This window comes from Telopea speciosissima, chromosome 3 (assembly GCF_018873765.1).
Source record: "Telopea speciosissima isolate NSW1024214 ecotype Mountain lineage chromosome 3, Tspe_v1, whole genome shotgun sequence".
In the NCBI taxonomy this organism is placed as follows: domain Eukaryota; kingdom Viridiplantae; phylum Streptophyta; class Magnoliopsida; order Proteales; family Proteaceae; genus Telopea; species Telopea speciosissima.
Genome location: NC_057918.1, coordinates 69,879,613 through 69,905,906, shown reverse-complemented (window position 1 = coordinate 69,905,906; position 26,294 = coordinate 69,879,613). Strand labels below are relative to the sequence as shown.

Here is a 26,294-nt window from a genome sequence, read left to right as displayed (position 1 = left end):
TCTAAGGTAAAACCCCTCTCCTTCATCAACCAACACCACCCAAAACCACCCTTTCATGCTTAATCCTTCCCTGGATTTATAATTTCTTTTAATTCCTTTGCTTATGATGGAATCGAATAAATCCATCCCTAGCTTCCCAACTTCAAGGTAAGTTCTGACCTTAGCATTAGATAATCTATTCAATACCGAACTCCCACACTTACTGCTGGAATTCAAGCCAAGGGGGATCTTGTTTCAGCCATAAATGGTTGTTATGCCAAATTAAAACAAGGACTGCAACCATGGCTGTACCCACCTTAAATTCCCCAAATTTCATAGGTAATCGGATCATAAAATGGGTCCAGCTCATAGAAATGATTGTGTGAGCAATATTCTCCGATGAATTTGATGAAAATCCGATAAAAACTGCCATCAAAACCATGTTTATCTGCAATTCTGGGCTGCTGCTGCATCTCTGGTCGATGTCCTGGTCGACTGGGTCATCAACCAGAGAATGCTATCTCAGTCGTTTAGCTACTGCTATCTCTGGTCGATGTCCTGGTTGACTAGATCATTAACCAGAGAATGTTGCCTCCGTTTTTACACCTAATGCTGTCTCAAGTTGATGTCCCGGTTGACTGCCTTATCAACCTGAGTTGCTGTTCCACTCTTAAATGCATCCTAGACCTTACCTGACCTTACCACAAGGTAACCCTAGGACTCCACACAAGTTTTGACGCTTTCTAACACTGTGTGTGAATAAACATTCGTAGGGCCCTACCTTTCGCTCGTCAAACCATACCAGCAACTGATACGAGGCATAACTCGACTTCTTAGTCGCAAGTATAACAAGGTAAGTGGGGGTAGGCTTTGATTGTTTTTAGGAATGTTTAATTCCATTCTTAGATATATTTGCCAGTAATCATTGCATATTTAATTCCTGTGTTATATATGACATTTTATTGATTTTGTTGTTTATGACTTATGAACGTGAACAATGCGATGTGAAATGATATGCCATGTGAATGCTTGTGTTAGAATAGATGCCGTAGTCGGCTTGGAAATGAGTGGTATGATGTGCCGTAGTATGGGATGCGGGAGCACTGTGCACCTCGTATTATGCCATTTAAGCTGCATATGGCTAGGAATGTCATTCCTTGATGCTACAACCCTTACCAGCAGGGGTTCAGGTGTTGGGTGATCATAGCTCCCTGTCACTGAGGAGTGTAATGTATGCCGAGATGGGGTCCTGACTATGATTATAGGGGTCTACCCAAGGGAAGGTATATAATACCAACGACCGAAGTGGGCTCCATACAATAGTTGAGGTTACGTCTCGGGGAGGTTAAGAAGGAACCGAGAATGTTTTCCGAGTTGTTGGCGTAGGACAAACCCGACTTAGGCATTTATTTGTTAGGTGGAAGTAAGATTAAAATTGAATCCATGCATATAGGATTTTTGCTTTGTATGTGAATGTACTTGTGTGTGGTCTATCCTTTACTTGCTGGGCTCGGTGGAGCTCACCCCTGTGGAATTTTTTCTTTTTAGATGATCCTGCAGGTGAATGCGTTTGTGGCAGAAAGGATTATTTGGACAACAGGGATTGATGACGTGACGTTAACTTTTTATTTTTTATGTTTAATACTATCCTTTTTTGTGGAAGAGTTTTCATGGTATGTATTTTAGAATAGTTGTGTGTGGGACCAATGGTTGTAAACCTAGGATATCGGGCTGTTGAGACTTTCGATGTAAATAATACGTATAAAACCTAGAGCACTTTACTTACCCTGCACTCTAATCAATGTAACACGTATTATCTTGAAATTGTGTTGTACTTGTGACGTGTATTTACTGCATCTGAATCCCGGTGGTCTCCGAATACATTGGGTATTCAGGTTAGCCATCGAATCCTCCCAGGGGGTGGGTTCGGGGTGTGACAACTCTCCTCCTGGGTTCAAGCATACTGGTGACAATGGGAAAGTATGTCATCTTAGGATGGCTCTTTATGGACTCAAACAGTATCCTAAGGCTTGGTTTGAGAGGTTTAGACAAGCCCTCCTACAAAATGGATATACTCAAAGTCAAGCTGATCACACATTGTTTATACAAAAGAAGGGCAGCACTATTATAGCTCTCATTGTTTATGTTGATGACATTGTGGTCACGGGAAACAGTGAAGCTGAAATCTCAAAGCTGAAGCTTTATTTGGCTCGGCAGTTTGAGATAAAAATCTCGGTCCATTGAAGTATTTTCTGAGGATTGAAGTTTCAAGATCCAAGCAAGGGATCAATGTTTGCCAAAGGAAGTTTGTTCTTGATCTACTTACAGAGACATGCTACTTAGGATGCAAACCAATCTCCTCCCCTATTGAGTAGAATTACAAACCAGGGGAAGATTTTGGTGAACCTCTTGTGGATGCTGAAAAATATCAAAGATTAGTAGGCAAGCTAATCTATCTTCCCCTCACCCGACCTGACATACCCTACGCTATTGGAGTGGTGAGTCAGTTTATGCATGCACCCAAGATAAGACATCTTGATGCAGTTTACAGGATTTTCAGGTATTTTAAGTCATGTCCTGGAAAGAGCCTTCTCTTCTCTAGGAATGATCACTTAAGAATTGAAGTATATACAGATGCTAATTGGGCCGGGTCTATTTTTGATAGAAGATCCACCTTCGGATACTATACTTTTGTTGGAGAAAATTTAGTCACCTGGAGAAGTAAGAAGCAACCTGTTGTAGCTAGGTCAAGTGCTGAAGTAGAGTTTAGAGCCATGGCTCATGGTATGTGTGAAATCTTGTGGTTGAAGAAACTTGTTCAAGAATTGGGATTTGAGATGATTGAACCTATGAGTCTATATTGCGATAGCAAAGCAGCCATAAGTATTGCTCACAATCCAGTTCAACATGAACGGACAAAGCATGTTGAGGTTGACAGACACTTTATCAAGGAGAAGATACAATCTAAGACTATTTGTACTCCTTTTGTGAAGACAAATGAACAAGTGGCAGACATCTTCACCAAAGGACTTAGCTCTCATCACTTTAGTTCTATGTTAGACAAGCTGGGTATGTATGACATATACCACCCAGCTTGAGGGGGAGTGTTAAGAATAGTTGTATCAAGGGTATATATGTACATAACCCCTCTTTTATGTATTCTTTATGTCATTTGTATAAGGCCAAGGGCCTATGTGTAATTATATATTCTTTTCAATATAAGCATGTTAGTCTCTTGTTTTGAGACATAACATATTACTCCTAAATCGTGTTTGAACTCTTGGCTCTCTTAGAGCCTTTCTTCTCCTTTCTTCATCTACTCTAAAATCTAGCAGGGAGAAGAGCATTATTTGATCGTACAGCTGAGCTCGATTTTTTCCATTAAAAGAAGAACAGGGAAAGGAGAGTCCCAGTTCTTATGTCCTCGAAGATCGCCGACGCGGAAAGTAGAGCTCCTCCCTTGTAAATTGCCGAAGAGGACGGTAGAGCAGATCAGAGCAGCACCAATTTGGAGACGTTATAGCAGTAGTAGAGTAGAGCTGGAGTGGAGCTCCTCCCTTTCTTCTCTCGAATATCACTGGTGTGGAGAGTGAAGCACCTCCATCGCAGATCCCCGGACTTGCTCTACTGGTTCACAAATCGCCGAAGAAGAGAGGCCGGAGAAGAATAGGCGAACGTACAAGGAAGATGAGGTTGGAATGAATGAGGAGATGGATTTGAGTTAAGTCACATATGTTAAAATGGTCAATGTATATTGTTGAAGGGTAATATGACCATTTCTTAAATTTTAGCTTCAACTAACGGTTTCAACTTAACGATAAGGGCTTCTGTTATTTGTTCAAACACCAGGGGTACATGTAATTTGCTCTTTTTTGTTATAGTGGAAAACAAAAAGTGAAATTAAAATAAAGGAAAAAGAACTCTGAAGGGGGTGTGGGTCTACGCCTATACTAAGGGTGTCAAAATGGAATCGAAATTGAATACTAGGATCGAAATCGTTCGTATATAATCGAATCGAATTGAACCACACCGTAAAGAAATTATCCAATTTTGATTTCATAGATTCTTTTCCCAATTCGATTCCAATTCCAGAACAAAAAATCACAGTTAATTGACTCGGAACCGTTTTATAATTGATGGCTTTTTTTTTAATAGTGAATGTGTTAGTGGCAATGGAAGCGATGGGATTTTCATGTAATAAAAATTTTTATGAGCATGCAAGGATCTCAATAAACATATTAACGTACTAACCTCAAGGGGAGAGCAAGGTCACCTAGAACACTCAAATGGTGTGTTCCTCCAAAGGAATGCAACACTTGAAGAAGATCTCCCAAGGTCCAATGGCCAATAGTGCTTGAGGAAGAAGAAGACTCTCTTTTTCTTTCTCTAAGCTCTCTCACAATTTTGTGCAAATTGTTTTAATGATTTTTTCTCTATCATCATCAATCATCTTTGGCCTGAGGTCTCTTTATATATATAGAGCCCTAATTGAGGAGGTGGCAAACCTACGGTCCATATCTAACTAAGTGGTGTGATCCTAAAGGGTAGCCCATAAGATTAATCTAAATTACACATAAGGATAAAATTTATCCAAAATCGTAATAAAGGACAATCTTACCAAGGCGTAACCTGAAAAACCCCTTGCGGTAAGTAATTTTATTACATTTTCTCCCCACACTACTAACACCTATAATGGGTCATTGCAACTGGGGGTGTCAACTGGTCGAGCTCGGTCGGTCTTGGTCGTGCCTCAACAATTTTACAAGCTGCACCGTGTCTGACCGTTTAGGCATTCAAGCTTGCCTTGGGCGGACATGGTACGGTTTCATTTCGGTCGATCGGTGTTCGGTCTTTAATTTGGGCAGCCTTATTCGGACTAAACGAGTCTAAACCGGGCTCAAAACGGGTTAATGAGCCGTTTAACTCTAAACGGTCTCTAAACGATGTGGGTTTACTAATTGACATGCAACCAGAATTTTAAGTTCAAACCATCACACCGTTGGGTAGTCATGGTACACCTCAACTCAAAGTTAAATAAAGCGTATCCCAACTAAAATAGTAGCACAAAATCGAATAGAAGCACATCTAACAAAGTAAGTAGAGGGGAAAAAAATAGCAGCACAACACTGAATAGAAGGCACATCTAATAAAGTAAGTAGAGGGGAAAAAAAATTTGCAGCACAACACTAAATAGAAGCACATCTAACAAAGTAAGATCTAAAAACTAAAAACTAAGCCTCATTTCACCTACGTTAGTGTATCTAACCAATAAATGTCAAAGACCAACAAAGAAACAAGCAAAAACAGGAAATTTGGAGGGAAGGGGAGGGGAAGTTTATAAGTTAAAGGGATGGGCTGGGTCGGGCTGTAACTAGTCGGTCTAGGTCGGGCCTGGAATCGGTCGGTCCGGTCGGGCGCCCGACGGGCTAGGACCTTACATCGGGACCGCCCGATTACTAAACATGTCGGGTCTAGGCCGACACGTTTAGTAATCGGCTCGGGTCAGGTCGGGCTTTAACTGGGCGGGCTCGGTCGGGGCTGCCGGACCGGGCCGGGCCTAGAATTAACACCCTTAATTGCAACCATGGAATAAATGTCACCGCCACAATTTCGGTCCATTATAATTTATCACGAGTGTATGGAGGACTTTAATTGGCCATAAAACTCTTTGAAAATTCTTTTCCAAAATACATTTAATTTAATATTAATAAAATAAAATACTCTTTGCAAACACTTTACAAAATACCAAGGCCTTGGATTTGGCACAATCAAATCCGTTTACTCTCTTTTTTGGTGTTCTCCCTTTACGGGCAGTGGAAATTTTATTGAGCATCACATCCATAACTATTTACATTGTGCACACCGAGCGGCCGATATATAGTCAGTCCTTTCGGTAGACATCAACCATTGACACACCACAAATATACAGAACATAAATAAAATGGCAAGTGTCTCTCAAGTACAGAGAAAATAACTACCAGAGATTCCCGTTGCAACTACAACTTGATGGTGAATGATTCGGGAATCCCCGTGGATCATGTTCAACACGAAATGTGTCTATATTTATATTGTGGTCCAATCATTATTGTACGAATGTAAAATATAGCAACCATAGAACATATTGCCCAAATCTATCCGTAGTTGTGAACAAAACGGTTTGAATTGGGCAGATGCAATATACAATTATGATAAACACATAATTAAATAAAACTAAATTAATTAATTTAATCAAATTAAATTGGATTTGATGGATACATAAACCTTACATCCAACAGAATGATGTAGTTGACACAAGGAATAATATAATATTTAAATGAAAATATGAAAATTAAAAAAAAAAATTTATTTTAATCATTACTATGTTCCCCTTTTCTATAATCCCTTTTCATAGCTACGATATTACCCATAGTTTATTTCTTATCCATTGCTTATTCTCTTTCATATTTTAATCCCATCATCACTATTGTAACGGAGATCCTCCTTAGGTGAACTTGCAAGTAGAGAGCCAAGATGTTACGGCTTGGCAAATTTTTGACCCGAACCCTAACCCGAATCCGAATGTAGATTTCGAACCCGAAGTCGTGTCATCGTGTGCGATAAGGAGTATTGATTTATGTTCGAACGAGTAGAAGATGAAGAAGGAATCCCGGTGGTAACACATTGCTTGCCGACAAAATGACGCATACCCCCCATACAATTTCAAAATTTACAAAATCTATTGTATAAATCATGGTATTTGACTCTAAACATGTGAGGGGTATTTCTTAGTTTTATAAATATGTTCGTGTGGGTTCGCATACGAAACACATCGACTTTTGGATGTTCCAACACGAAGAAAATGAAGACAGAAATCTCAGGTTGATGTACTAGTCGATTGCTGCATCGACCAGAGAATTCTACCACCGCGAATTTTGTTCTAAAGACATGGGGCCCATTGTTTTGGATCGGGGATCTCATCGTTGCATCCCGATTAATGGCTTGAAATGTTTTCCCCAACATTCTAGGACCCATTGGGCCCACAAAATCCAAATATCTGTGTAAGGATCGTTTTAATGTATAAACAAACAAAAACCTACACTAAATGACAAATCTAGCAATTAGGGATGGAGTCGGTTTATGGGAGTCATTAGGATATTAAACAAACAAGACTTATCTAAATCTAAACCGACCCTATGAGAGAATTAATTTAAAAAAAATAACAAAACAACAACAAATTATAAATCTATCTAAACTAGTCATTCACATTATTATATTATCTAATCCCATTTCCACACTCTTCTAACCGACTTAAAAACTAAATCCTATCTAAACCCCACCCAACTGACTCATGTTTAAACTAGGTAAAAGAAAATAAAATTTATTCCACTACAAATCCACTCACCTGTACTATTCCAAACGTTTGAAAAACAAAGAGAAAAGAAAGGAAAAGAAGAGAAAAGAAAAGAAGCAAAGGAGAAGCAGAAGAGGAGGGAGAAAGGCTGAAGGAGATCCCTACCTTGATCGAGCCCTCGACCTTGGGTAAGCTTCCTACCCCCATCACCTCAAACCATTATAAATTGTGTTCTTAAGTCCAACCCTTACTAAAATCAAAGGAGAAATTCTTTAATTTTCATTTCCTACTGATGAATCCCATGATTGAATTCATTCTCTACCCATATAGATGTCAAACTCTATGAAATACTTGATTTACTGACTCGTTCTTTTACATATGCTCAACCGGTTTCTGAAATTAAAACCTGGATATAGTTTCCTATCGATTTCCATAGCCAACTAATTTAGAAATTTCTGAAATTGATAATGTTCAAATTCTTGAACCCTGTTCACCCTTGTAATTGGATCGTAAGATGGGTCCATATCATGGTAATGATCATGTGGACAATATTCCTTGATCAATTGAATGAAAATCTGGCTCAAAACCCCATTAAAATTCTGTTTCTTGCGATTTTTGGGTTGTTGTGCATCTCTAGTCGATGTCCTAGTCGATTGGGTCATCAACCAAAGAATGCTACTTCAGTTTTTACACCTGTTATATCTCAGGTTGGTGTCCTAGTTGACTAGTTCATCAACTGGAGAATAACTGTTTCAGTTTTTAGCTGCTACCATCTCAGGTTGATGTTCCGGTTGATTGCTGCATCAACCTGAGATGCTGTTTCACTCATGAACACGTCCTAGACCTTATCCAACATTACCACGAAGTAATCCTGGGACTCCACATAAGTTTTTTACGCTTTCTAACATCGGGTGTGATTAAATATTCGTAGGACTTTACCTTTCGATCGTCGAATCGTACCGGCAACCGAAATAAAGCATAACCTGATTTCTTAGTCGCAAGTATAACAAGGTAAGTGGGGGTAGGCTTTGATTGTTTTTAAGAACGTTTAATTCAATTTTTAGATACAATTGCCAGTAATCCTTTGCATGTGTTATTTCTGTTTTATTTATGATATTTATTGATTTCATTGTCTATAACTTATGATTGTGAATGATATGATGTGGAATGGTTGGCAATGTGAATGCTTGTGATAGATTAGATGTTGTAGTCGGCTTGGAAACAAGAGGTATGGTGTACCGTAGTATGGGATGCGAGAGCACTGTACACCTCGTACTATGCCATTTAGACTGCATATGGCTAGGAATGTCAATCCTTGATGCTACAACCCTTACCAACAGGGGTTCAGGTGTTGGGTGATCATAGCTCCCTATCACTGAGGAGTGTGAAGTACGCCGAGATGGGGTCCTGGCTATGATTATCGGGGTCTACCCACGGGAAGGTATATAATACCAACGACCGATGTGAGTTCCATACAACAGTTGAGGTTACGTCTCAGGGAGGTTAAAAAGGAACCGAGAATGTTTCCCAAGTTGTTGGCGCAGCACAGACCCGACTTAGGCATTTGTTTGTTAGGTGAAAATTAAGATTAAAATTGAACCCATGCATTTAGGATTCATGCTTGTGTGTGTGTGGTCTATCTTTTACTTGATGGGCTCAGTGGAGCTCACCCCTGTGGAATATTTTCTTTTAGGTTATCCTGCAGGTGAATGCGTTTGTGGCAAAAAAGATTACTTGGAGAACATGGACTGATGATGTGGCGTTAACTTTTTTTTTTTTTGCTTAATACTATCCTTTTTTGTGAAAGAGTTTTCATAGTATGTGTCTTAGAATAGTTGTGTGTGGGATCGATGGTTGTAAACCTAGAATATCGGACTATTGAGATTTTCAATGTAAATAATATGTATAAAACTTATAGCACTTTACTTTCCCTACGCTCTGATCAATGTAACACGTGTTATCTTGAAATTATGTTGTGCTTGTGACGTGTATTTACTGCATCTGGATTCTGGTGGTCTCCGAATACATCGGGTATTCGGGTCAGCCATCGAATCCTCCCAAGGGGGTTCGGGGTGTGACACAAGAAATACGGTAGAAGAGCTAATCAGAGTGAGCATGGGGGGGGGACTCTCTGATGCCTAAGTCAAATCTCAAAGAAACAATAATAGAGCAAGAGTATAAAGAGCGGTAGGCTTAAGATTATATGATTTCACCTGTGTACTTCGATTATTGTAGTTGTATTTATTGGACGAGGAAGGAATGTTTTGAGTTCACGTAAGCCTCAAGTTCATGTAGTCCTGAGCTCATATGAAATACTTACTTTGGAGTTTGGGCAGGAGATCCGAGTGGGAACCATTGAACTAATTTATAGTTAGCATTGTTTGAGAGTCCCAAGTGTTGGTTTGAATCCAATGGTGGAGCGGAATGGATTGAAGAACATCGCTTTGCATTCAAATTCGGATAACAAAAATTTATACAGGAAAAGTTTGGTTACCTTAGAGCCGCAAGTGAAGCTCGTCCTCCAGATAATAGTTCTTCTACATCGATGCAAGAGATGGATTGGCTTGATCAACACTTTATCATCGTCAATTATTCGCAAAACAAAGTAGAGCACCGCTCACCAATTTCTTGGGTTTCACAAAACACTCACACACACTCACACCTCAAGAGAAGAGGAGTGGAGAAGAGAAGACTTGGGAGAGAGAAAGATTGCTTAGCCAAGTACACTTTCCTAACTTCATACTTTGCCAATTTTTCTCTTTCTCAAGTATGGTTTGCAAAAACCAAAGTGTTACTAAATTGATGAAATTCTTCACTTTCTAATTTTGTGTAACACATTTGCTTCCATAATGGAAAAAGGTAGAATCTAAAAGGGATTTCTATCTATTTAAATATAGCAATAACAATAAGTTAAGGATGTGCATCCTACTTATCATATTGAAAAAATAATTAACCAATTAATATTCCCAATAATTGTCGTGCACAAATAAACTCTTTAATTCGTAAATAAGACCTTCCACTAATCCAATATCCCGTAATGAATTATAGGACATGTAAATAAATATTGTCAAACCCCAATTCATCGTACACGCATGTTCTAGAGATTCTGTGATTAAGATTGGACGACATAAAACGTTTGAAATAATTTCAATAAATAATATATTATAATTTATGTCATAAAAAAATTATAAACAATTTACAAAAATGCCACTGATACTAGATTTCTGTTCGATCAATCGCATATTTTTTCTCTCCTTTATATTCTCGAATTAATTGTAGTGGATTCCATGTTGAACATCTCTTTCATTAACAACACGTGATCATGTATACAATATGCCGATATATAGTCCATAGGACGCCAACTATTGGTTTTCCAAAATAAGTGACCTAACATTGCAATGATTATGATCTCTCAGGTCAAGGTTCAAATGACAAGTACGATTCTTGTTCTCACACAACTGACAGTAGCACATGCAAGATTCTTTTCTATACACACGCAGTATGTGTACCCACATTTATGCACTTCTACCCAAAAGAAAACATTTATGCATTGAAAACTCATTTTTGATAACATATAATATGACGACCATATGAATGGGGTGTCCGATCCTGTCCTTAACTGAGAACCGTTTGGGTGAAAAACCCATGGAACAACTTTTTTATTTTTTTGACATAGACCCATCAAACAATTTACAAGCCCAATAAAAATTCATGCGTAAAAAAAAATAAACGTTTTATTATTAAACCAGGTTTGATGGACACATCCAACACCAAGTTGGCTAGCCACATGGAAAGTTGCAGTCATGATCTTCCTCGTGGCCTCAAACTGATCATGTGTGGGCTTGCCTACGTGGCGTTGAGCTTGAGTCCCTACCATGTGGTGTCCATCTATTGGAGGCTTCCTCCCGCTCCTTCTTCTTCTACAACACCACCTGCCCCCACCTCGCCCCCGCCCCTTTCTCCCTTCTTTGCAAGTAGTCCCCACCCTTGTTCTACCTTCTCCGCAACCCCCATCAATGTTGCAACTCCAACCCTTCTCAAGTCGCACCCCGATCCATTCCCCACCCCTATTCTACCTTCTCTGCAAGCACCCCCTTCGATGCTCACTTGGCGACCCCTTGTTACTCCGCCCCATGTAACCGCTCCTGCCATGTCCCATCGCCTAACCCCTTTCCCCTTTTCATTGTCTTCATCTACGAAACAACCCTCCGACTCCTCCTCACTCCTCACTCCTCCGCTCAGGCGATTCATTGAGATCCCACAACTTCTTAATTAGTCTTTGCATTTTTTCTTCGTTGGTGGTATGCAGAAGATCGAAGATTGAGGCTGCTGAAGAAGAAGAAGTTGCAGGAGGAGGAGAGCGGAATGGTTGCGAGGACAAGGCATTAAAGCAAGGACTAGAGAGGCGGGAAGGCAGGGGGAAAGGTGAGTGAATGCGGGGAAGGAAAAAAAGAGGAAGTGGGGGTGATGCATCACTAGGGCTGGATTGCAGGGAAGGTTAGGGAAGGGTGATGAATATGGATCAGGATCGTCTCTAGGGAGCCCAATGCCCAGGGTGTTGCTAGGGGGCATCCAGTGGTTGAGCTGTGGCGCACATCTCGGTGCACGCCTAGGGATGTGTGCGGCACAGCCCAACGAAGGATGAAGGAATTCAAGGGTATAAAAGTCTAAAAACATACATGGATAAAGAGGAATCACCGTTTTGTTTTGGGTAGTTTTGTAAACCAAAAACACTGAATGTATAGTTTTTTAAATGGAAATCCAAATGTGGGTAATCGAGTAATTTCACCTAAAATCAGACAAGCGGTTTCCCTTTTTTTCAAACGTTAATGTAGAATCATCATTCTCTCACCGTCGATTCGAAATGCGGTCTCATGTGAATCAATATCATGCAATCACTACTCTTCTCTTCATTAATTCGTTAGGGTTTCTTCGCGAGCCCGATATATGATAGGAAGCAAGCCGTCTTTAGCATTTTAGCCGGTTACGATCACTTCAGAGAGAACTCACAGTGGTGCGAAACCTCTCTTTGCAGTAGTTGCAGAAATGGTGACTTTCAGGGTTAGCATCTCACAGATTTGTGAAATTTCGTATTTTTTTTCTCCCTCTCAGCGTTATTATTCATTCTTTGAAGATTTTTTAGATCTAAAAAAATGCATGCAATCGTCGAGCTAGTATGGGTTTCAGTTCTCAGCAGAACCAAACTTCTTGACCGTATCTGGTTCGTCTGAAATGGTGTTAATTACGTTGGTTTTTTTCTTCTTGTTCAGTTTCACCAGTATCAGGTGGTGGGGAGGGGTCTCCCTTCCGCGACAGACGAGCATCCAAAGATCTATAGGATGAAATTATGGGCAACGAACGAGGTTCGTGCCAAATCGAAGTTCTGGTAAGCTAAATTTTTAAAGCCCTAGATATTTTAATGAAATTACGATTGGGCTGCAACTTGGAAATCTGTTAGTTTGATGTTATAGTTTGTCTAACTCTTCGGTAATTGTATTGATTGATCGTTCTTTTCGTATCTTCTTAATACGTAGGTATTTCTTGAGGAAGCTCAAGAAGGTCAAGAAGAGCAATGGACAAGTCCTTGCTATCAACGAGGTAAATGCCTTCTCTCACCCTTACAGTTACCCAACCACTGTTGGGAGCTGGTACTTCACTTATATGTTGCTTTTGGTTAGTTATGAAAACTGAAGAGTCGTGGGCTTCGTAGTGCTATGTTTTTTTCTGCCTTCAGTGTACGTTATGTAATAAGATGAATGAAAACCTGAACATGGTCTGGTTTCGTTTCATTGATGATTTCCGTGGTACAAAACATACACCTAAGCCTTAACCTCTGACGATTTATTGACATGGGTCTTAAGGTCACTTGAAGGAAAGGCCAAATACTAAAAGCCATGATTCATCTATGCCTTTATTTAGATGTTAGCTTTGGTTGCTAAAGGGGCAAGTTCTAAGCCTGCCATTTGCTACTGTAAAGGTTTTGCTTTGGCTGATCCAATGGGTCTTGCATTGAGCAATTTACGTGCGAGTACTCAATTTCACCCAGCCTAGACTTGATGCGGCAGCCTTAACTTGTGGTTTGACATGTTTCATCATGTTTTAATTCAGGGAACTGCCCTAAATCCTTAAATATAAACAGAAAAAACAATCCAATGATACAAAATACAGGTATTTTGCCTCATTTTTTTTGGTTTGTAGATTGTCCCTCATAAATCTGCATTTTGTTTTTAAAGATACCTGGGAAATTGGCTTCCTTTAGTTTTTATCTTAAGGGTACTCTCTACAGTTATTCGTCGTTGAAGTCTTTTTTTTTTTTTTATTAACATATGTTGTGTTGGAAATAGCTCAAACTTCTGATTTTTTTACTTTTTTCGTAAAAAATTATTTTTATACTTATCGTATCCTTCCTTCTTTTTTCTTAATCTTTTTTTCTATCTAGATTGAGAAGCTCCTTAGATCTTAGAAACACAAGTTACATTTTTTGTAATGCTGTTAATTTAAATTAATTTTTGATTAAGTATTTTGAATATTTTTTTTTTGGCTTTTCATGATCGTCAATTTTGGATCTTTTATGGAAAATTAGAATATCGAAATTATCAATATAATGATCAGGGATGGAATGTGTTCGTGTATGCTTGCAAAGTCCTGCTATGTATATTCAGTCAATATTGTTCTATTCCTCTAGATTGAGGGATAAAATAAACTCTTATTATAAAAGGATCCAGTCTGCCAGACAATATATTTCCTAGCATTCAAGTAACTGGAATGCATCAAATTAGATCCTGTTCAGAACGTTGGCTTTTGGAAATGTTATGGATTACAATATTTAATAAATTTCCTTGCTGTTGCAATGCTGTTCATCTGTTATATCTCAGGTTTGTTCACATTGCAAAAGCCACATGTTCCTAATTGACTCAGTACAATCAGAAAAGTGGATGGCAAACTATAGTTCATGGTCCAACTTTGGCTTTTGATGTCATTTGACTACAAATCCTTTATAGATTTGTGTCAGGGGTTTAATGAGTATGTGTAAAAGTACTCCTTCGAATTGGAGTTGCCTTTTTTTTGCCTTGTTATTAACACATATGCTTCATTTTCTGTTTTCTTTTGACTCGTCTCCATTGTAAGTTTTATTTTTTGTTTTTTTTTGGGGAGGGGGGCGGTTTGGTTTTGGATTTGATTTCTCTTTGTTCTCAGAGACGTGGCTTTAAAGCATGTAATCGGTGATTGACGCAGTCAGTGCCGATTCCGATTCTATTTGGATTGTAATCGGCTTGAATTGGTCCGAAAAACCCTAGAATTGCCAGATCTGAGGAATATTCCAACGATTTTGGTGTTTTTTATTGAGGAACTGGAAATCGGGATCGGTGACTGCCTATTCCTATCTGAATTGGGCGATTCCTTATTTGATTTGCCGATTCTTGAAACCCTGTTCAGAGACTGTTTATGGTCTTGTAATGGTTCTGATTTGTTTCCAACTGCAGATCTTTGAGAAGAACCCAACCAAGATCAAGAATTATGGGATTTGGTTACGGTACCAAAGCAGAACTGGGTATCACAATATGTACAAGGAATACCGAGACACCACACTTAATGGTGCTGTTGAGGATATGTACAATGAGATGGCATCTCGCCACAGGGTAAGGTTTCCATGCATCCAAATTATCAAAACGGCTACCATCCCAGCGAGTCTTTGCAAGAGAGAGAGTACAAAGCAGTTTCATAACGCTAAAATCAAGTTCCCCTTGGTCTTCAGGAAAGTTAGGCCTCCAACCAGGAAGCTCAAAACCACATACAAGGCCACGAAGCCCAACTTGTTTATGTAATGGGTGGGATGGATTCATGCATTCTTAAGTTTTGTTATTTGCATTTGAAACTTTATTATTACCAGTTTTAACTCTTTACTTTTGTTGGACAAGTGTTTTTGAGTAATATGACTCCATAATTTTCCATTATGTAGCTTTTGATGGATTCAACAGCTAATGCCATTTGGTTTGTTCCTTTGAAACTTTCACTGTGGTAAAGTGTACAGGTTTGATGATAAGATATCTTCATCAGTACTTCGAAGTTGGATATTGTAGAATTGCAATCCTGGTCCTAGTTGAAAGGCAACTAGGCTTTATAAATTCAAGGGATTTAGGTTTTCTCCCCAGAAGTGATTACGGTTGTGGCCAGGGGGCTTGAATCGATTTCCTATTTAGGAATTGCCTTTTGATTTCACTTGCCCGCTTTGAAAGAGTGCCAAATATGGTCAAGTAAGGAATATGACCAGTCTTTTTGTTGTAAATCTGGATGGCAGCCCTCACTATCTTCTGGGTGATGATAGGATGCTTAGTGATGTTGCGGTCTGTACGGCTATTTCGTGTTTATTTGACATCACATCCCCGATTTTTGACTCTTTTAGCACTGTCTAATTGTCACGTTTGTAAACAGAACAAAAATCCCCAATTTTTGTGTGAACTGCAAACAGAACATAAATCCCCAATTCAGTCTTTTTGTTTTTTTGGGAAGTAAAGATAAATTAAAACATAATAGGAATAGTATATGACATACAGGAAGATGATATATGTTTTGTCCTAGTATGAGCTGGCTGTTGTATTAGGTGTTTAGGCTGTTTGATAATATTTACAACCCAAAAAGAATCCATAAAGCTTTTAATATCTAACAAAAAGTGATAAGAGTTCCCATTCAGTCTCTCTGTTTGCGAACTTCATGAATTCCACCATCTCAACCTGGAGAACGAGTAAGATTCGCATGATCCCCCAAAACAATTGGTTCTTGTTTTTCTCAAATATATTTTTTTTTCTTCAATTTCCTTTCATTGACCTCATTAAAGTTCTCCAAAAATAATTGGTATTTGTCTCATACCTGGTCGGATATTGCTTATGTTGCGAGTCTGGTGAGCTAAAACATGCTTGACCCTTGTGCCTCTCATATGGAAGCTGTTTTTTGGATTCTTAGGTTTCCGAAATCAACTCCAAGGAAGGGTATTCTTTTTTCATCTCGTGATCACATGCGTGTTGAGGCTTTTACTGATGCACATTGGGCTGGTTCACCATATGACAGGAGGTCAACATCTGGATATTGTATCCTTGTTGGCGGCAACCTTGTTACCTGGCGCAGTTAAAAGCAAACTGTGGTGGCTCGGTCAAGTGCAGAGGCAGATTTTTTTGCCATGGCACATGATGTTTGTGAGCTATTATGGATTCAGGGGCCTTATTTGCGATTTAGGTCTCCTTATTTGTGTTCTCATGATGTTATGCTGTGACAACAAGTCCGTAATCAGTATTGCTTATAACCCAGTTTAACATTATCACACCAAACATGTTGAGATTGATCGTCACTCCATCAATGAAAAGCTAGAGCTAAGTCTTATCTGCACTCCTTTTGTGAAGTCTAGTGAACAGTTAGCAGATGTCCTCACAAAAGGACTTGGCAGTACAATATTTCATCATATTTTGTGCAAATTGGGCATGTGTGATCTATGCACCAACTTGAAGGGGGCGTATTGTAATATTTGTATGGTGTGACAATCTGGTAGTATAGTTCTACAATGGTATGGGTGTAACATGGGTACAGGGGTAGTATAGTCTTTTCTTGTTATTTATTGTAACCCTACTGTGACCCTACTTCAAACTATTATAAACAAAGGAGGCTAATGTCATAGTTGACACAAATCACAATTTCCCAAATCCCAACACATCTTAAAAAAGACTTGAATCTTGTTAGAAGCTATAGGACCAAACTTGCATACCCCAATTGTAGCCCATTTAGTATAAGCACATTTAGCTCATTTATAGCCCATTTGGTACGAGCTCGATTATAGACCGGTACTTGACCGACCATTTATGAATAGGACTATGCCTAGCCTATAAGGACCGATTACTTAAATGGTCCGATCACGGTGTGGATTCCTAAAGTATGGGGGACCAATTAGGCCTGACCAAAACTGACCTGGACCAACCGATTGACCCTCATATCTGAAAACTTAATGATTCTAAGGTTTTGGACCAAGAATTGACCATATCAAGTCAACTGGAATTAGAACCGACCATGGATGATTTGGATCCTAATCGGGCAATTCAACCGATCTGATTTTGAAACGGTGGTCATTTGCCAAACCTCAGGTTGGCTTGAGGAATTAGAACCTGAAGAAAAATGATAATAGTTGGATCAAGTCAAGATGTAGAGCGTGGTTTAAGGGTAAAATGTTGGTGATGTGGTCATGTGGCCTCATCCCTATCCCCAAGGAACAAGTAAAAGAGTGCACAATGGTACGAAGAGTAAATAAAGGGATGAGCGATTCCATGATTGCGGTATGGAACTATTGTTACTCTCTTCAACAACTCTTTTTCTGACTTTCTTCTGCAACAAGAAATCCAGTTCACTTGTCAGTGATCTTCGTTCATCACATTTGCTGCGGCACTATACAAAATGCTCCAATAATGGTGAAAATGGGACAGCTACTTCGAAGGGACACATGGTACAATGTCCAAAACATGAAAATATGGACGTTGACCAGATGCTTTATAGCGGCATCTAAAGGGACAAAGACCTAAAGAGATAGGAGAATTGACCCAACAATTGTGCAGAGAGAGAAATGGTCTTGGCATTGCTTGTGATGCATGAATTGCCTCCTAAGATTTGGGGAGTTCAGAGCTTTAATACCTTATCCATCCATGACCACAGTATATATCCCCCCAGCACCAGAAACACTTTGATGCACAAAAGATGTTCCAAAGAGAGAAAAAGAGGATTAAACTGTTTGGGATAGAAGCGCCCATCCTGGAGGATATTTAGGTCCTGATGTCTAACTTCTCATTGGACTTTAACTAGCTTGCACTGCTTCCCAGAGAGGGAACAGTGAACACTGAATGGGGCATCGACCATGAAATTTTGGTCTCCCCTTCATTGTTCCTGGGTCCTGAAATTGGACAATGAATTATTGCATCTTCGTCTGGTAGGTTTTCATTATATTCTGCCGTCAGACTGCATCTCTCATAGCTCAACTGCAAAAGCATTTTACTGGTGTAAAGTACAACCATGGATACAGAAAATGAAGAATTAATGCATAATAGAGCATGCTAATTAGGTATTTGTTGCCTCATGTTCTTCCCTGTCGCTGGGTCAGAGTGGTAGGGTTTACTATCGAATTGATACATTTTTTTATTGATATGCTATGATACATGATCAGACCAAACTCCAAAGCAGGAGGAGAATCATCAAACCTACAAAAAGAAACCTCAAGAAAGTATTTCTTATATCCATGATCCTTTCACAACTGGCAGTCTCCATTACACCTGGAATTATACAGGAGGAAAAACATACTCTGTTCAATTATGTCTTTGCGTCTTCCCTCCAACAGTCAAACCCAGGTAGCTTTAGACACTCCTCTATATAAATGGCAGTGGCAAATAAGATTAGGCTAATGGTGTCCTAAAAATGATGGCTATTGATGAACTATTGTTTACATGGACAATGCTCGTTTATATTTAATATTTTTAAACATAGCTATTCTACAATGCTAGATGTAAATGACCTAGCCTTTTATTACAGGCTTATGAAGAGACTAGCCTCCCAACCCTTCCCCCCAGCAATTTATTTTCTATTGCTGGAAGCTTTTGGGGAGCAGCATAGGTTAGACAAACCTTTCTCTACTAAATGTTACCTACAACTGCACATTTTCTCATGGTTAACAATCAGCATGAACAGTTGAAAACTGAGTTGCTGAAACAGCTTGCTTTGGGGGCTACTTTCCTGACGCCTGAGTCGTAGGCTGCTCTTGCACTGTGGGGAGATATGTGGATTCTGTCCATCATGTTGATTTTGGGAGCCTCAAGAATTGCCTTCGGCACAGACAGCGCCCACTGCATGCCCCAAATAGCAAGAGGCCTCATATATATCAAGGAACGGTAGTGCCCACCAATTGTCCAGCCTTCAGGAGTTTGGAACCAGTATCTGCACAAACAATAACACATTAAGATCATCTCAAACAAAACTTTTAATTGAGTAAAGCCGAATAATAGTAACAAGCACAAGTAAAAGAAACACACTGTAAGATCTAAGATATTTTGCAGTGGAAAAAGAACTAAATTAAGAGGGCGGAGAGCGAGAGAATTTTTTTTTTGATGAGTGGGATGGAGCTCAGGTTATCTCAACCAAAAGGCATATAAGGTTCCTGGAGCTAGAGCAAGTGCACCACATAGATTTGAGCATAAAATATATTAAAGAATTTAAACAGATTCCAACTGAAAAGTACTACAACATAGATGAAGGATACATGACCTGCCCACCTTTTCGTGAAAAAACCATTTCTCCTCTCGTGAAGGGATAAAGAGAGGAGGGAGTATATTTCAGAAACAAGCACATGGGACAGATGTGCCATGCTCATGAACGAAAATTCAACTGTCAGTCCTATAGATAATAATTGGGGGTCAAGATCAGGGACTGTTCCTATCCAGATCTCTCTTGATTTGTCTAGATTGGTTGTCCCGATCCTTGAAACCTTATCACTCGAACACTAATAATTTGAGAAACTGATCACTCCATTTTCCAGGGTTTTTTGCCACCTGGCATCTGACTGGACTGTTTTAAATGCATGACAACATGCGTTTGGCTGCAACCAAGGTTCAAGATTTCAGTTTTGACTGGGATTTCGACCCTGATTGAAACCGAAATATACCACCGAAATGGGCCAAAATGGCACCGAAATATGGTTCATTTCATTGAAAAAACCAAAACATTTTAAAGACGCTTCAAGCATGCTATTTCGTTTCAATAAGTGTCAAAACCGAAACATGCCGTTGAAATTGTCAAATTTTGAAATATGGCAGCAACTAGTTACATGATTAGACTGATTCTAAAAAGACAAGAATGAGGTCTATTGATAGATCTTTCTCCATGAAACATTTATCCGAAGTTGTATTCCCTCACTCCTTTTAAGAATTGAAAATGAGTTTTATTGATCAAGGTACAAGGTTCAAACCCCCTAACAGTGGATATATTTGAGAAAATGTTAAGGCTGGCAACCGCTATCTTAGTTTTTAAAATCACCAGGTAGTGATCCGGAAAGAGGCCCAGCTCCAAATTTGACGGGTCAAACCACAGTTTGAAAAATGAAAATATTAAGTTTTGGAAAACCTAAGAAAATATACAGAATATGAAAAAATAACATGCCGTAAGTGATGAGGACATCACTCAGGGATTTAGGACATATTAGAGGAAACGCAGACATACACAGCCACACATCACTTCATTGTGGCTAGATGTCCCTTATTAATTTGAGTGGGTACATGTTTCTATTTACGTATGTGTAGTTTGTTTTATTTTGTTGTATTTATTTATTTGGTGTTGTTCAAATGTTGTAATGCTAAGTGTAGTAGTTATTAGGAAGTTATTTCTGGAGTAGTAGTAATTAGAAAGTAGTTATTGCTGGAAAGTAGTTCTTAGGGAATTCCTCTTTTTTTTTTTGGGGGGGGTGGGTGGGGGTTGTTTAAAGACTCTATTTTGGGATGAAAGGTAATGAAAATATGTTGGAACTAGTGAGATTTCCTTCCATCCTCTGTAGCATGAGTGATTCCCCGCAAACCTAAAGAGTAAATCCAAGTTGGTGTGAAGCCAAGCCCCCCTTCTCTTGCTACTGCCTCCCTTATTCCTTTTCTCTTTGGGCTAGAATAGCACTGGTTTGTGGTTTGATGTGGATACCCAGACCTTTTCTACCATCTTTTAACCTAAAAACTTCCAGAAATTCAACTAATCCCACAGGCCTAAACTTGATTTACACCAATTTTCATACCAGTCCCAGTTCTTTCCACTTTTGGCTTAAATAACTACCTCAAACACTATGGGATATTGGGGTTCATCAATTAACATCAAGGAGGCACTGAGGACACATTCTTTGGAGTTCGATAGTGACTTAGAGTTGGGTTTTAGGTTAGGGAAGCAAGTGAGAAAGGAAGGAGATGTTGGAGCGGGAAGAAGAAGAAGAAGAAGAACACAAGAAGGAGAAGAAGAGTGTATTTCGGCGGAATAAGATGTGTGTGAGAGTTATTTCTCCACACCTATATTACTTCATTAATAGACTTGAGAATATTACATACGGTAAAAGATAAGAAAGATAAAAAATAAAAAAATACACAATACGGCAACTAGATATAAGACTAGTTCCCAAACTACCCTTATCACATAATTTCTAACAACTCTAACAGCCCCCCTCAAGTTGGAGAATAAATGTCATGCATTCCCAGCTTGCACATGAGAGTACCAAACTGAATAGAGGTAAGAGCCTTGGTGAAGATATCCGTCAGTTGGTCACCAGTCTTCACAAAAGGAGTACAAATGCAGCCAAAGTCTATATTTTCCTTGATAAAGTGTCGATCCACTTCAATGTGCTTGGTCCTGTCATCTTGCACTGGATTGTGGGGATGGCTGCCTTGTTATCACAGTAGAGTCTCATAGGGCCTTCAGTGTCAAATCCCAGTTCCTGAACAAGCCTTTTCAACCATATGAGTTACACACTCCATGAGCCATAGCTCTAAATTCTGCCTTTGCATTGGATCTGGCTACACCATGCTGTTTTTTGCTTCTCCATGTAACCAAATTACCTCCCACAAAGGTACAATAGCCTGAGGTAGATCTCCTGTCTGTAATGGATCCAGCCCAATCGGCATCAGTGAAGCCTTCCACTCTCAAGTGATTGTGCCTTGCATACAACAATCCTTTCCCTGGAGAAGACTTCAAATATCTGAGAATGCAATACACAGCGTCCAAGTAGCCACTCTTGGAGGCATGCATGAATTGGCCCACCACTCCCACAACATAAGAGATATCAGGACATGTCATAGAGAGGTAAATAAGCTTCCCTACTAGCCTTTGGTACTTTCCTGGATCAACAAGAGAAAGACCACAATCTTCTCCTAGTTTGTGATTCTGCTTAATAGGAGAATTTGTTGGTTTGCAGCCTAACATCCCTGTCTCTGTTAGCAAATCAAGAACCAACTTCCGTTGACATATGTTGATTCCTCTCTTGGTCTTTGATACTTCAATGCCTAAGAAATACTTCAAGGGACCCAGATCTTTGATTTCAAACTATTGAGCCAAGTAGATTTTCAGTTTATCGATCTCAGTCATATCATCTCCAGTGACTACAATATCAACATAGACAATGAGGGCTGTGATGGTACCATTGCCCCGCTTGGTAAAGAGAGTGTGGTCAGCTTGATTCTGGAAATATCCACTCTTTAGAATAGCCTGTCGGAAGTGCTCAAACCATGCCTTTGGTGACTGTATGAGTCCATATAATGCCTTCTTGAGGAGACACACTTTCCCTTTAGCTGAAGGTATTTTGAAGCCTGGTGGGGTTTACATGTACACTTCCTCTTCCAAGTCACCATGAAGAAAGGCATTCTTCACATCTAACTGATATAATGGCCAATCTTTATTAGTAGCTAATGATAAAAGAACTCTTATAGAGTTGTGCTTAGCCACAGGAGAAAATGCCTTCTAATAGTCAATCCCATTGATTTGATTGTACCCCTTGGCCACCAACCTTGCTTTGTATATCTCAACAGTACCATCAGATTTATACTTAATTGTGTAGACCCATCTGCATCCAACTGGGACACGTCCCTTGGGAAGATCCACTAATTGCCAAGTACCATTCTTTGCAAGAACCATCATCTCCTCAAACATAGCTTGTCTCCACTTTGGGTCGAACATAGCATCGGTAACATTCCTGGGAATAGAAGCAGTAGAGAGAGCAGCACTAAAGGCAAGACCTGTAGGAGAAAGAGTATCATAGGAAACAAACTAGGCTATAGGATTAGTACAAGTTCTTTTCCCTTTTCTAACAGCAATAGGAATGTCTAAATTAGATGGAGGAGAAGGGATATCACCTGATTGAGGAGAATGAATCTCAGGATGTGGATTGGGATCCAAAGAGGACTCTTGGCAGGTCTTCTTTCCTTTATTATGCAAGCCTTTACCTCTTGTGTATTTAATGTGGTAATCCTTCTCCTTACCATAACCACTTTCAATTGGTACCAATTCTGTATTCACATCCACATCCACAGTCTTGTGCTTTCCAATGTCAAGCATAAAGGGAGACATAGGTAGGAGGATAATGAATGAAATCAACAACTTGTTCACTTCCACAATTCTCCCCCTGAAGAGGATGCTGAGAAGGTGCAAAGGGGGACAGACTCAAGGAAGGTGACATCTTTGGAGATTAGGCACCTGCGAGAAGAGGGGTGATAGCACTTGTAATCTTTGGTAGTAGAAGAGACCCAAGAAAGAGACACTTGAGAGCTTTGGATAAAGTTTAGTACGATGTGATTTGTTAACATGCACACAACAAACACAGCCAAAGACTTTAGGAGGGAGAGAGAAAGCAGAAACCTGCGGAGATAAGATTTCTAAGGGAGATTTGAAATCAAGAAGTTTGATAGGCATGCGATTAATGAGAAAAGGAGCAGTGAGAAGAGCTGCAGACCAGAAGGTCTTGGAAACATGCATGCCAAATAAGAGACTACGGGTGACCTCCGATAAATGGCGATTTTTCCTCTCAACAACCCCATTTTGTTGGGGTGCGTCAACACACGCGAGCTAATGAATAATGCCATTATTAGTAAAGAAGGCTTGGAGGCCACTAAAAATGTATTCTCCTTCATCAGACCGAAAATTTTTTGTACGAGTATCAAACTGAGTAAGAATCATCTGATAAAAATTCTGAAATGCATCACAAACATCACTTTTATGTTTCATAAGAACAGTCCAAGTAGCACGAGAAAAATCATCAACAAATGACACAAAGTAACGATAGCCAAATAAAGAGGAAGTAGGGGAAGGTCCCCAAACATCAGTATGCACAATATGGAAAGGAGCAGCAGTTCTATTACCATGATATGGATAAGAGGAACGACAATGTTTGGCAAACATACATCTCACATTGAAAAACATGAGAAGAAGCAATAGAAGAAAATAATTGAGGCAATTGTTTCCTCATTACAACAAAAGATGGATGGCTAAGACGACGATGCCATAACATAACAGACTCCACAGAACTACTATCATTACGTCAACACATAGGACTGAGCTGTGGGCAAAAAAGGGTAAAAAAGGTAAAGTCCTTGCTCCTCACGTCCACTACCAATAATCCTCTTCGTCACTAAATCTTGAAAAAGACAGTGAGAAGGATAAAAGGTGACAACAGTTTAGAGATTTAATCAAATGACTCACAGATAAAAGATTAAGATTAAATTTAGGTACATGAAGAACAAAAGTAAGAGAAATAGATGATGTAACAGGGATACTGCCCTTACCAGAGATGGAGGAAAGGGAACCATCGGCTACCCTAACCTTATCCTTACCAAAACAAATGGTATAGGAATCAAAATAATGGGACGTACCAGTTATGTGGTCAGTGGCCCCAAAGTCAATGATCCAAGATTGGGCTGTAGTAGAAGCTGAGGTGGAGACTTGTAGAGCTGAGGATGACGAGGAGCTGGCCACGATAGGCGTAGAAGATGTGCTCAGCTGTGACATGACCCGGCGAACCATTGCATCCACCAAAGTGGAGTCATCATGAGTAGCATCTGCCTCAGTCATCACAAAGTGAGCTTGAGCTCCCTCTCTACGGCCACCGCGAGAACCACCACGAGTACCAGGAGGGCGGCCATGAAGAGTCCAACATCTATCCTTAGTATGTCCAGATCTCCCACAATGGTCACATTTAAACCTGTCTCGACCAACTCCACTGGCACCAACTGTCTCCACTGCTCTGTCTTCCTCACGGTTAGGCCCTTGGCCTCTACCACCACCACGGGTGTCTCATAAAGAACTTGAATTGAGAGCTGACCTCTCAAGGGGTGATGTTGTTGTTGGTTCCATAGTAACACGCCGAGTCTCCTCACTCTGTAAGTAGCTATAGACCTTACTAAGAGATGGTAGGGGGGACCGGCCTAAACTCTAGAGCCTGATTGGCTCATAGTCAGGGTTCAAACTACCAAGTAAGGTGCAGACACGCTCCTTTTCAAGAGTCCGAAACACCTTTGCTTCATCCTCTGGGTTGGTCAAGTGAAGATCTTTGTAGTGGTCATACTCCTCCAAAAGACTAAGAAAAGCATCGCAGTATTCAGAAATGGTCTTGTCACCTTGCCTCATTGAGTTAATCTTTTGGTGAAGTTGATAGACCTTGGCAAAGTCACCCACTCTGTCAAAGGTTTGGGAGAGACTGTCCCAGATTGCCTTGGCAATTTCTTTTCTTATAAACCTTCTCCCAATCTCGGGTTTCATGGAGAAGATTAACCATGTCATGACTGTAGAATTTTCGGTCTCCCATTTCTCATAGGTAGGTGAACCAAGTTCTGGGGCTTTGATAGCACCTGTAATGTACCCTAGTTTCCATTTGCTCCTAAGGGAAAGCCTCACAGAGTGTGACCAGTCCAAGTAATTAGTGCCATCAAGCTTCACAAAGGAAATCTGTAGATGTGTGCTCTCATAAACCAACTGAGGAGCTGTTGGAGTAGGCTGTGAATCAGCTGAACCAAGTCCAGATGTGTTTGAAGCAGCCATAATGTAAGGGAAACAACACTTGACCATAAACAAGAACACCAAAGATAAGTGGGGAGTACACCCTCAACCCAAAAAACAGATTTCATCAGAGAAGAAACAAGCACAACCTTGATAACACTTCACTCTAATACTCTCCAATGAGTAACATTCACTTTAAACAAGTTCAAAGATTTCACAAAAGCTGTGTACAAGCATTTCTCAACCAAGGAAGTAGCATATGGCAGTCCAAAAGTAAGAAAGACAGAAACAGAGCATTCTCGGCTTTACCTGGGCAGCAAATGGAATCCCACGAATAGGAGTTATGCTCATAGAGCTCCTTCAATCAGAGCAAGGAGGGACATAGGGGTAATTATAAGGACTCTTGGGCGATTCTAGTAGTCCAGTCCAATACCCAAACACATGTCGAGAGAAGGAG

At 39.8% G+C, this 26,294-nt stretch overlaps 2 protein-coding genes across 2 annotated transcripts in view; one reads left to right on the top strand and one right to left on the bottom strand.

The window, feature by feature from the left end:
* Positions 1–12,244: 12,244 nt before the first annotated feature.
* On the top strand, positions 12,245–15,281 carry LOC122656695 (60S ribosomal protein L18a). The gene is made up of 4 exons (XM_043851308.1): positions 12,245–12,370; positions 12,580–12,695; positions 12,844–12,907; positions 14,794–15,281. Exons 1-4 carry the CDS (start codon positions 12,356–12,358, stop codon positions 15,133–15,135), a joined length of 537 nt encoding a protein of 178 aa, XP_043707243.1. The 5' UTR covers positions 12,245–12,355; the 3' UTR covers positions 15,136–15,281.
* A 3,257-nt stretch (positions 15,282–18,538) lies between these two features.
* The window catches only part of LOC122654057 (non-lysosomal glucosylceramidase), a 42,989-nt gene continuing 35,233 nt past the window's right edge, over positions 18,539–26,294 (bottom strand). Inside the window, exon 18 of the mRNA XM_043848026.1 lies at positions 18,539–19,267. Coding sequence (XP_043703961.1) covers positions 19,009–19,267 — 259 coding nt within the window. The 3' untranslated portion in view covers positions 18,539–19,008. The remainder of the gene's footprint in view (positions 19,268–26,294) is intronic.